Source organism: Hippichthys cyanospilos, chromosome 11, assembly GCF_059441005.1.
Source record: "Hippichthys cyanospilos isolate Australia breed blue-spotted pipefish chromosome 11, RoL_Hcya_1.0, whole genome shotgun sequence".
Taxonomy (NCBI): domain Eukaryota; kingdom Metazoa; phylum Chordata; class Actinopteri; order Syngnathiformes; family Syngnathidae; genus Hippichthys; species Hippichthys cyanospilos.
This window is the reverse complement of record NC_142379.1, coordinates 20,906,607-20,918,059: the sequence shown is the minus strand read 5'-3', so window position 1 is coordinate 20,918,059 and position 11,453 is coordinate 20,906,607. Positions and strand designations below refer to the sequence as shown.

Sequence of the window (11,453 nt, the reverse complement as noted above, 5' to 3'; positions counted from 1 at the left end):
AGAGACGCCATCCAGATCAAGTAATTAAAGCACTAATACCACCACGTGTCAAAACAATAATAATAATAATAAAGGCCTTCCGCCTGACATCCTGCAGAGGATAGAATTGATTAGAGAACACACACATGGGTACGCTTTTAGTGCCACATGAGACCGACTATTTTATTGCTCCTGCAAGCATCCAAGGATTTAAACACTTTCGGAAGGCGAAATTACGGCCAAGGCGTTGGTTGTTATGGAATGTGATCACGGCTTTGTGTCCGGGACACCTGGCCTGGGATGCAAAGAGAATGATAGCAACACGAAAGGCTGCGGATCAAAGCAGTTCCTATTCCAGGATAACTCTCCGGGAATAGCCTGTCTATGTCCTCGTTGATGGAAGAGAGAGACATCTCAACCTAAATTGCATATGTCGGTGTGAATAGAGTGGGTGACAAATCCACGTCAAGCCTTGAAAACATCCTAAATAGAAAGGTCACATGTAAGAACTGATCATGTGGCTGGGATACTTTACAGTGGTAATTGGCTTCATTGAAAGGATATGCACGGCGCCACCTGTAGATAACATCCTAATCCATAGCACAATAATGTTACACATTGAGCCATTTATACTGTAGGTGCACATAAGACCACCGGCCCCTCACAGCCATACAATAATTTGCAGAGGTGGCCATTTTATTTATTCTTTGTCCACTTCATCTATTTGTCACCAGCATATGAGGACATCCAACTTTGTTTTGGCTGGTCCGTCATTCGTCAATTAACTTTTTTTTTTTTTCAAGCTGAACCAGACTAAGTGTCAGTCCATTGACAAACTGGCAATGTTTTGAAAATTACTGACATTTTGTTATCAGTGTCAAGCTGGAAAAAAATAAGCAGATACTACCCTTGCTTGATTACTGCCAAATAAATTAAACAATTGACAATGAAATAACATGATTTATGTTTAGATGTGATATCTAATGTAAAAAGCACCATAATTGGTGATTTATTCTGCTTTTAAATCTATAGAACTTCTTCTACTTCCTACTACCTCTTGGGTTTGTGAATGTAAGGCTCGGTGTGAACTATTTTACAGGGCCTTTGTTGATGTAATGGACCATTTTTGATGGATTTTGACATGTTGGAAACTTGTGAGGCTGCAAAAGTAGGGTGCTCGCCAAACTGCAGATGAGCTTGCCTCTTTAAATGCTTGACATTATTCAAATCTCCATCAACTCAGTTTTGTAATGATATATCACATGAACGGGCATAGACAGGGAGGTGGCATAAATCTCCCAGGTTGTTCTAAATATACAGTGGGTACAGCAAGTATTCAGATCCCGGGAGCAACTGTCCGATAGACAGCCGATGGAATTTCCACACTGAAATGAATGAAAACGAACAAAAACCCACACTTTCATGCTTAGTTTTGTAAGCTAAACAGAAGAAAACCCACATTTCAAGCTTAGTTTTCCCATCATTTGACGCTCTATATAAAAAAATGCATCCATAGGTAAAGACAGACAGCCCACCTTTGACAATTTGTGCAATGACAGGGAAGCCAAAATATGATTATGATCACAATCGCTAATCGAAATAAAAATCAAACACTGGGTTTCGCTTACACAATCAAGACTGGAAAAAACTGAGTTTTTAGAGTTGTAAGTTACTTCAACATTTCAGAAATAGTGCTGGTGGAATGAGTTTATTTTTTTGTTTTTGTCCAAATTACCTGAACATTATACAACTAGTTTGAGCACCATTTTTTTGTTGTTGAATAATACAAAAACAGGCCAAATGTCCCAATCCATATTTTTCTTTGTTGCCTTGAAGAATCACAATTCTACTGTTGGCCAGGTGTGCTGTGGGAGATAATTCATATCAAGTACAAATTTAAAAAGATTATAAAAGCAAAAACAAAACAAAACAAAAAAAGATTAAGATTCTAAATCTTTTCAGTCCATGTACAAAACACCTGAGCATACACTAACCACATAATTATTGGTGAGTCTCTTTTTCTTAGATCAGTAGCGCCTCCACCCACTTTCTTGGTAACCACGGTTACCGCTCCTGTCATCGTGGTGCCTTCTGCCACCGCGGTTGTCATGGTGATGATGCCTGCTGCCCCCCCAGGCATTTTGCTGGTGGTAGTTGTTCCTGTGGAGTTGCTGCTGCTGAGGTTGTCTCTGGGTGTCGTCATCATAGCGCTGATTTCTTCTATAGCTGTTTGTCTGGGATGAGTGGGTTCGATAGGGGGCGCCATCGCATTGCCTAAAGCTGCCTGTGCCACCTGCAGATCCATACCTCTCTGTCTTGGAGAAATTGTTGGCCAACTGCTGAAGCTGCTGCATCTGTTGCTGACACATCATGTTCATCTTGGAATGGAGAAGAAACAAATTAACAGCTTGTATTGGAGATCATATGGAAGAGGATTGGAGCCAGTGAAACTGGAAAGTTGCAGGATTCTCACTCATCTCAAATTTGCCTCTTCTCAGAATTCAGAATATTTGTAAAATTATCACTTTAAAGAAAGAATTCCCCCACCGTGAGCCATCTCCATGTTGTGGTGAAGGGGTTTGCACATCCCAGTGATCCTTGTAGCTAAGTTGTCTGGGGATTTATGCCCCTGTTAGGGTCAGCATGGAAAATCAGACCCTAGGTGTGGGACCAGACTAAGCATGGCTCACAGACCCTTTATGATAAATAAAAATGTTACATCTCCTTTTCTCTTGCCTGGACACAGGTCACGAGGTCACCCCTCTGGAGCCAGGTATGGAGGTAGGAATCATTGGCGAGCCCCTTATGGGCAGGCCTGCACCAACGTGCCCGGTTGGGCACAGCCCGAAGGGGCAAGGTGGGTGCCCCCTCCCAATGGCTCACCACCTAAGGAAGGGGCCAAAGGGGTCAGGTACAAGAAGAGTTGGGCGCCGGCCAAAGTTGGGGACCTTAGCGCACAGATCCCCAGCTACAGAAGCTAGCTCTTGGGACATGGAATGTCACCTCCCAGGAGGGGAAGGAGCCTGAGCTGGCGTGTGGGGCTGAGAAGTCCACCCTTCTCATCCCCGGTGGACAAGAGGGTAGCCAGCTCAGACTACCCGTCCTTTTTGGAGTCCTTGGAGGGTGTGCCGGAGAGCAATCACAATCCTCAGGCTCCTCAGTGAGGTCTAAGGTGTTGGGAGAAAAGGGTCTGTCAGGAAGTCTAATTTCGGATTCAGGAGGAGGAATGCGGTTTTCGTCCGGGCCGTGGAACAGTAGACCAACTCTTCACTCGGCAGGATCCTCGAAGGTACATGGAAGTTCTCGCCCAACCAGTTTACGTGTGCTTTGTGGCAATGGAAAAGGTGTTCAACCGTCTCTCTGAGTTTTGGGGGCATGTCCCAAAAAGAGGAGGCCCCCGGGAACAACCCAGGACACACTTGAGAGACTATGGCTCGCAGCTGGCCTGGGAACACCTGGGGATCCTCCCGAGGAGCTGGATGAAGTGGCCGGGGAGAGGGAAGTCTGGTCTTCTCTGCTCAATATTTGGCCCCGTGACCCGACCACCTATAAAGTTGTAGCAAATGGATGGCTGGAAGTCTGACTTTCAAGTGAGAAATTTGAGAAATAAAGTCCAAATTCTGACTTAAAGTCTCCTCTCAGAATTCTCACTTTACTGTCCGAAATTTCATTAAGTGTTTTTAAAGTGAGAGTTCTGTGAATTCTTACGTGAGAAATCTGCCAAACTTATTTTTTCCATCACTGGCACTCCTCTTCTATTCTCGCTGCAATGGATTATTATCTAGTCTTTAAAATAATACAATAATAGTTTACCATGGCATGCTTCTGCAGACTATCAAGGGAAGAAAATGGCCTTTGCATTAGAGTTGGAGGAGTGTATGGAGGAGAAGTGAACTGCTGTGGAATCCTGGAAGAGCAAGTCATCAAATATGAATTCCATCAAGCAGACACACAAAAATTACATGACAGGTAATTACAGGTGGTAGCCTGAACTAAACCACTTCTTCAAGAAGGGCCTCACCTTAATCCGTGGGGATTAGGAGTACTTGAAGGACTCAAGTTCCCAGGACTGTTGCTATGGGTGCTGCCTAAAATGGAGGATAAACACAATTACATTAACAGTCAATAATGTCGACAATGGGCAGGGGATGATAACTGGACTGGCAATGTCAGGGTTTGAGAAGTCACAGTTATTTAAAACCGTTTAAATCTGTCAAAACCATTAACTGCTTTTCCCTCATGTACTGTAGGCTGCCTTAACAGGCAGCTGCATAGTGTTACTCTCAATGTGTATCACACATGAGCATTTCTCTTTTCCTGGTTTGTCGGCTTTAGTATCACTAAGTTTTGGTACTGCGGTTGACTATCATATGCTACTTTTTTTGCGTTTTATCGAATGAGGAAGGACGCGAGCTGTCAATCTAAAGTGTGGGTCATGAAGGTGAAAGAATCAAATTTATCCCCCATCCAAACAAACACAGTTGATTTTCTGGGAAGTTTTTGGCTTTTGAAAATGAGCAAGTGACATTGTCTGTGAGAAACGTGGTAGTAGTAAGTGACTGAGCGATATGGCAAATGGGTGAGATCATACAATGCTAATCCACGTTTGTTTTGAGCTACCCCGTACGCTTTTAAAACGCTGCTGTTTAATGCATAGCAGGGCATCCAGACTATCACGAACTTCAGAGGAGCAGGGGCAATAACCAGTGACCAAAGCGTGTCTCTAGCTGAGGAGCTTGGCAGCTTCTTTGCACGGTTAGAGACAGAGCACACAGCCACATCTGCACCACCCCGCCCCCCCATCAGCCCCTGACACCCCTCCACTCATTCTGACAGAGCAGGAAGTGAGATGGCAGCTGAGGCCGGTGAACCCCAGGAAGGCCACCGGACCAGACGGAGTACCTGGGAAGGTGCTTCGAGCCTACGCGGATCAGTTGGCAGGGGTTTTCACCACCATATTCAACCACTCCTTGGCACTGTCATCCCACCCTGCCTGAAATCAGCTACCATCACCCCGGTACCCAAAAAATCAGCCCCGACTAGCCTCTATGATTACCGCCCCATTGCATCAACACCTGTAATCATGAAGTGCTTTGAGAGGCTGGTTCTCCCTCACATCACAGCCCACCTCTCCCTTGAGTTCACAGTTGTACACAACTGCAGCCCAGCCAAACCGAACAATACCATCATCAAGGGATGATGACACCACCGTCGTTGGGCTTATCTCGCGAGGGGGTTAGGGCTATGGTTAGGGTCTCGGGGGGGGTCTGCTTATAGGGATGAGATCCAGAGGTTGTCGACATGGTGTTGGGTGAAGCTGTCACTGACCACCTCCAAGACAAAGGAAATCATCTTCGACTTCAGGAAGAAGAACCGACCACCCCCCTGTACATCAACGGCGAGTGTGTAGAGACAGTGCACAACTTTAGGTTCCTGGGCACCACCATGTCAGCTGACCTCTCCTGGTCAGTCAACTCCACAGCCAACATCAAGATCACCAGCAGCGGTTACACTTCCTGAGAGTGCTCAGGAAGTACCACCTGGACTCCAAGTTGCTGGTGACCTACCGCTCGGCCGTGAAGCGTCTGCTGACCTACTGCGTGATGGTGTGGGGGGGCAGCTGTACTGAGAAAGACAGGAAGAGGATGCAGAGGGTGATCAAGACCGCCCAGAAGATCATCAGCTGCCCTCTGCCCTCCCTGATGAACATCTACACCTCCCGCTGCCTCAGCAGGACCAGGAACATCATCAAGGACAGTTCTCACCCAGGTTTCCACCTCTTCAACCTGCTGCCCCCCAGGAGGCTCTACAGGTGCCTGCGGTCCAGGACCAACAGGCTGAGGGATAGCTTCTTTGCTAAAGCCATCACCAGCATGAACAATAACATGCACGGCCACTGCCACCCCCCCCCCCCCCATACAATTTAATTCTATGTACTACAAAATGTTTTATGTTATATGCTGCGGCTTTCATAGCTTTGCATTTTTCAATTGCATTTCTGCACATTTTCTTGTGGGTTGTAACTTTTTTTTCGTTTTTTTATGTTTGTCTTGCACTTGAGCCTCCCAATTTCATTTTACACCCTCTGTTTTTTTAAAATGACAATAAAGACTATTCTATTCTGTGTGCCCTGCGATTGGTTGGTCCAGCCTACCTACTGTCCGAAGACTGCTAGGATAGTCCTGTCCTGCATGTTTCCCAGGATTTATTTTCCTGACACACCTGATTCGATCAGCTCATCAGCAAGCTCAGCAGAAGCCTGATAGCTTAATTTGAATCAGGTGTGTCAGGAAAAGAAACCTGGAAAACATGCAGGACAATGGCCCTCGAGGACCGACTTTGGACACCCCTGCCTTAAGTCACATAAACTTAACATGTGTTTTCATCACTGAAATTCTAAAGTCGTGTAAATTAAACTGAGTTGAAGACTGTAAATGAGTATTTTTAATTTAACCAGATGTAACGAGTGGTTATGTAAGTTTTTTAAAACTCTAGATTTTTAAGTTTATTAAATTAAACATTTTGATCCACTTGATCACTTCTATTTTTTTAAGTTCTGGCAACTTTTTGGGGTTTACAGTGTAGCGGTCTAGGACGTTACTCGGCACAAAAAGCGGCGTAAAAAGCGATATTCCAAACCCCGTACAACGCAACTCATTACGCAATCTCCTTCGCTTGGCATAGTGCTTGAGAAAGCGAGTGAGACAGAGGGAGCTTGTTTGTGTGGAGTACATTGGAAATAGTCAACATAAAATGACAGAATCCATGTTGTACTATTAATTGGTACATATAGTTAATGATTGATTTGATAATTTATTTTTAAATATTGTTATTTCATGCTAAGTGCCCACATTTCAGTTAAAATTGCATGTGTTCAATCAGAAAGAATTCATGAATACATTTAGTGGGGAGCCAAACCTGCGTTGCTCACTTCATTTTTTAATGCAGAAAAATGGCAATTTACACAAAAATTATTTTAAAATTATGTGTTTTGGAGCTGTAATTTCAATACTTTGATACGTGGTATTTTTACTCAAGGTTATCATGCCATGCCTAGTCCACATTCAAGTCATATGAATATTTGAAAAAACAATAAAACGACCAAATTGCGAGACATGAGCTATCGGCTCAATACTAGCGATATACAGGGCTAGTGCTTTTTCTGGTTGGGCCACTATAATACGGCTGTTGGGCCACCACCCGAAAAGGCTTACTGAAGAATCATGTGGACCTTGATTTACAAGAGTGAACTACCGTAAGACACAAAGATATTGTGATTCAACACATCTTAACCAGAGGTGTTAATAATTATGGAGGTCACAGTACATTGACTTGGAGCAGGTTATTCACTGTACAACATAGCGACAGGTTCACTAATGTTAAAAGTGCATTGCATAGGTTGTCACTACAGAGTGATGGGTCCGGCAACACTGATGCGCTGATGCATGCGCCAAGCTCATTGGACCCCCGTGTCAGTGCACGTACCGTTTTAATAGAATCACGTGAACAACGCATGAATTGCGTTGACAATGCGCCAAACTAGTGTTTATAAGAAAATGCGTCTGTCAATGCAACACAACCGCTGAAACGATACGAGTCTTGCGGTTACTTGTGAATGACTTTTGGAGTATGGAGCAGCTCAAGGGGAAATGAAAGTTGTCTTACGTGTGGGACCAATTTGAGCAGATTACGGAGATTAAGGTATTTATTTCAACCTCATTTCATCTTCTTGTCTTGTATCATTCTAATTCAAATGAATGTAAAGGTAACTATTGACTTAATTTTTCAGCAGATGAAATCTTGCATGTTTTTGCGGGTGCAAAAATGCCCAGCCCGAATCATCATCACAGCTCTCTGCAACCACTTCTGGCATGTTATTCATCATTTTTTTGTTTGTTTTTAAAAAAATGTCTTTCTTTTTCTTTTTTTTTGTTTTGTTAGATGATCTGTGGCAGCACTTGGATGATGAAGTGGGGAGACTTGGAAGAAGTACAACTGCAGATGCATTATTTGAAGTGCTGCGATACTTGGTAAAGGGGAATAATGGACTCAAGATCCTCTGGTATATTTGAATAGCCAGTAGATTGCCTATCCTAACCTGTTCCTGCTAGCCAGAGAGTTCCTGTGTGCGGCAGCATCATCATTGCCTTGTGAGCGTCTTCTCTGCGGCAGGAGAAATCACTAACAATTAGGGCCGCACGATTATGGCCAAAATAATAATCACGATTATTTTGGTCAATATTAAAATCACGATTGTTAATCACGATTATTCATCATTTGGTCAAACATGCTTATTTATTGCCCTTTTTTAAAAAAGCAGTATATAAACAAGGCTTCATGGCTTGATACTTACAAATAATAACAATAAACAATAATAAATAATGTAAATAATAAATATAGCAAAAAAAAAAAATCACATCTTGACACAGCTAACTTACTTGATGAGTGCAAACTAATGAAAACAACGAAGCTGAGTTAGGACCAAGCACATTATTTACTTTTCTGCAAATTTTGATAAATTAGCATTCAAAATGTCATTTTCGGTCATTTCAAAACAAATTTAATACAATTTTGGGTAATTGACAGCTAATTGACAGCTAGCACTGTATATATTTTGAATCAGGCGAGAAACTCAACGACATTGACACTAAAATAATATTTTAGGATGATTAAAGTAGAAGCTTTTGTTATGCAAATGTGGGAAACATTTCCCTCTGGTGGTGGAATGACAAATTGCTTAATTTGACAAGTATATTTTTAGATGTTAATATTGCCAAGATTCATCTTAATTAATCGTGGCAGCCAATATCAATCGCGATTAAAATTCGATTAATTGTGCAGCCCTACTAGCAATCGAAATAGACTTAATTTAAAACATTAGAAAACTTTTTTTTTTTTTAAATGTGTCAAGACAAATAGTTGAATCATCCTCATTCATATTATTTTCTCTTAAGAATTTCACATTGATATCTGTTCATAATAATTAAAGTTATGGAATAATATGTTATGAATGGAATGAATGATATGACAGGACCTAGTGTCGAACTACAGGGCCATTATCTTGCACATTTTCTGGTTTTCTCTCACCAACACACCAGATTCAAAAAATTAGCTTATAAGTAAGTTCTGCAGGAGCTTGAAAATGATCCTAATCATTTGAATCAGGTGTGTTTGAGAGAGATACCAGCCCCTAAGGACTGGATTTCGACACCTGTGTACTACACCAGTGGTTCTCAAATGGGGGTAGCCCTGACGATACTTGAAGGAACGCCAAGGGGGTACTCCAGATTTTAAATAAAACAAACATTCAAAAATATTTTTAAAATAGTCACTGAATGAATTAAATGTTTCAGGAAAAAAAAATAAGTTCATAGAACATATTTATGTTCAGAAGGTTATTCAATTTCATCATTTTAAAAAACTAGATACTCCCCCATACTAGAATGGTTTGATCGAACTTGTCATATGTCAGCTCTCGTTCCCTGTCAAAATAATGATTTATTTTTGTGAACAGATTTCTACTATGATCCCAAAGGAGGACACATTAAGTTGGATATTTTTTGTGGACAAATATTTATTCATAATTATTTCTTTTTATGAACATGTCTGACACTTTATGTTCATTTTTTGTGGATAAATATGTATAAATAATTAAGTTAATAACTTATTTTTGTAGACAGATCTCTACTTTAATCCCAAAAGAGAACGCGTTATGTTTATTATTTTTCTCTGGACAAACATTTGACATTTATTATAACTGTACTATGAGCATTCAAATATGACCCAATGTGAGTGGATATTCATTGGCACATATGAGAAGGGCGGATCTTGCATGATAAACGGTTGAATGGCATATTAATAAAAACAAATGCAAGGAGTCAACAAGAGGCTTTGCATTTGGTTCACACAACGTGGCACAGACGTCATACACCAACCTCCCATAGCGCTGACATTTTAAAGTCTACCAGGAATCTTTAAAATAAAAAATTGGAAGTTTAACTTCTCATTTTAATATGAAAGACGTTTCTATTAGTTCAAAACAACAAAGCCTTGAATTCCAAACTATTCCAAAAAAAAGTGACCTTAAATGATCGCCTTAGCTCATCAGCTTGGTAACGACTGTGGTGGGATAATGGATGCTCCAAGGATTAAGTGTGCGGGAAAAAAAACAAACAAACATAAGTAATTTGCGAAAACGTAACATACCTGATCGAAAATTCACATGGATCGTTCTACCAAACAGCGACGTCCCGTTTAGGAGCTGCATGGCATACGGCACCGACTCCTCGTGTTTGTACACGGCAAAGCCAAACGTTTTCTGTTTGCCATCGCCGTCTTTTGGAATTTTGGTTTTGATGAGAGGACCTGCCTGCTGAGAGAGCTTTGTTAAAGTCGTGGCTAAATAGCCGACGCTAGCATGTTGTTACTAACATAGTTTAATTAATCATTAGTGGTAACTCAGATTGCACACTATCATTTTATATTTGAAAGTAATTTAATTTACTGCGAGGACATTTAGCGTTCGTGTCGCATGTGGACGAAAGAGTGGTGATACCAATTAGCAGCTAGCACTCACTACTGAAGAGTAACGCTAGCATGCAAGTAAACGTCACCTGTAGAAACAGCTCAAATAAAATCTCCTCAGTCACTCTTGTATCCAAATTTCTAATAAAAAGCGTCCGGTCAGCTTCTTCAGGCCCCATTTTAATGTGTCAAAGTCCGAGCCGTCTCCGCATAACGCTAACAAACGTTAGCTCATCAAAAGCTCTGATAAAAACGAAGCTAGGCCCATGACACCATGTTTATTGACGAGCTCGACGCAGCTCTTCTCGCTCGACGATTGAAGCAACCATTTGTGTATAAGTGTGCATTACTGCCATCTAAGGTTCCGGATGGTGAATAGGATCCTAAACATGCTGTAAATATGGGTCAATCGCTTTAATAATATCCTTGAGAGGAAGCCTGACTTCAAATATAGATATTTTGTTTGTGTCACCAAAGACGGTTCTTCTTCTTTTTTGGCATTGCCAGTAATTTAAGGGAGAAAAAAAACTTGGGGATAAACTGTCAGGATTTATTTCTGCATTTAAAAATAAAGATATACTGTAAACATTTACTTCAGAGCAAATTTAATTCTTTTTCGGACAAAATTTCGTTCATTCATCTTTCACTACTTGATTTATTTGTAATGTGTGCTTTGCCTGACTTTTTTTTTTAATTGTTAGTTAATCTTTTTTGTTTTCTTTCTATGATTAATATGTGCTGACCCTGTCTGTATAATCTGCAGTCCCTGAGAAAAAATATTGTCACTTGTGTGGTGTCTCTGGTCTCTCTTTTTTTTTTTTTTTTTACCTGATTTTCCACAGTCTGACTAATGTCTTTATCCTTTAAAGTTTAATGTTTGCTAGTGACATATTTAGTTTTGCTGATGGGAAATAAAACCGCAGTGAAAAGGCACAGGGTGAGGCAGATAG

General features: G+C 41.3%; 1 protein-coding gene across 2 annotated transcripts; it reads right to left on the bottom strand.

Annotated features, from left to right (window-relative positions):
- Nucleotides 1-130: 130 nt before the first annotated feature.
- rbm7 (RNA binding motif protein 7) lies at nucleotides 131-10,806 on the bottom strand. Of its 2 annotated transcripts, XM_088428340.1 has the most exons (6): nucleotides 10,593-10,806; nucleotides 10,186-10,348; nucleotides 4,001-4,067; nucleotides 3,793-3,886; nucleotides 2,287-2,357; nucleotides 131-2,213 (listed from the first exon to the last, which is right to left on the bottom strand). In XM_088428340.1, the coding sequence occupies exons 1-6, from the start codon at nucleotides 10,680-10,682 to the stop codon at nucleotides 1,928-1,930; spliced, it is 771 nt and encodes a 256-aa protein (XP_088284466.1). In that variant the 5' UTR covers nucleotides 10,683-10,806; the 3' UTR covers nucleotides 131-1,927. The 2 variants fall into 2 exon arrangements, with proteins under 2 accessions (XP_088284466.1, XP_088284467.1); XM_088428341.1 differs by having other exon boundaries at nucleotides 131-2,357.
- Between the last annotated feature and the right edge of the window lie 647 nt (nucleotides 10,807-11,453).

What these genes read in the sequence shown, in the direction of transcription:
- rbm7 (XM_088428340.1), bottom strand. Translation starts at nt 10,682, where the DNA reads ATGGGGCCTGAAGAAGCTGACCGGACGCTTTTTATTAGAAATTTGGAT. An exon ending in CCTAATCCCCACGGATTAAG is followed by an intron (nt 3,887 to 4,000) that starts GTGAGGCCCTTC and finishes TTGCTCTTCCAG; the next exon opens with GATTCCACAGCAGTTCACTT. An exon ending in AATTTCTCCAAGACAGAGAG is followed by an intron (nt 2,214 to 2,286) that starts GTATGGATCTGC and finishes CACTCATCCCAG; the next exon opens with ACAAACAGCTATAGAAGAAA.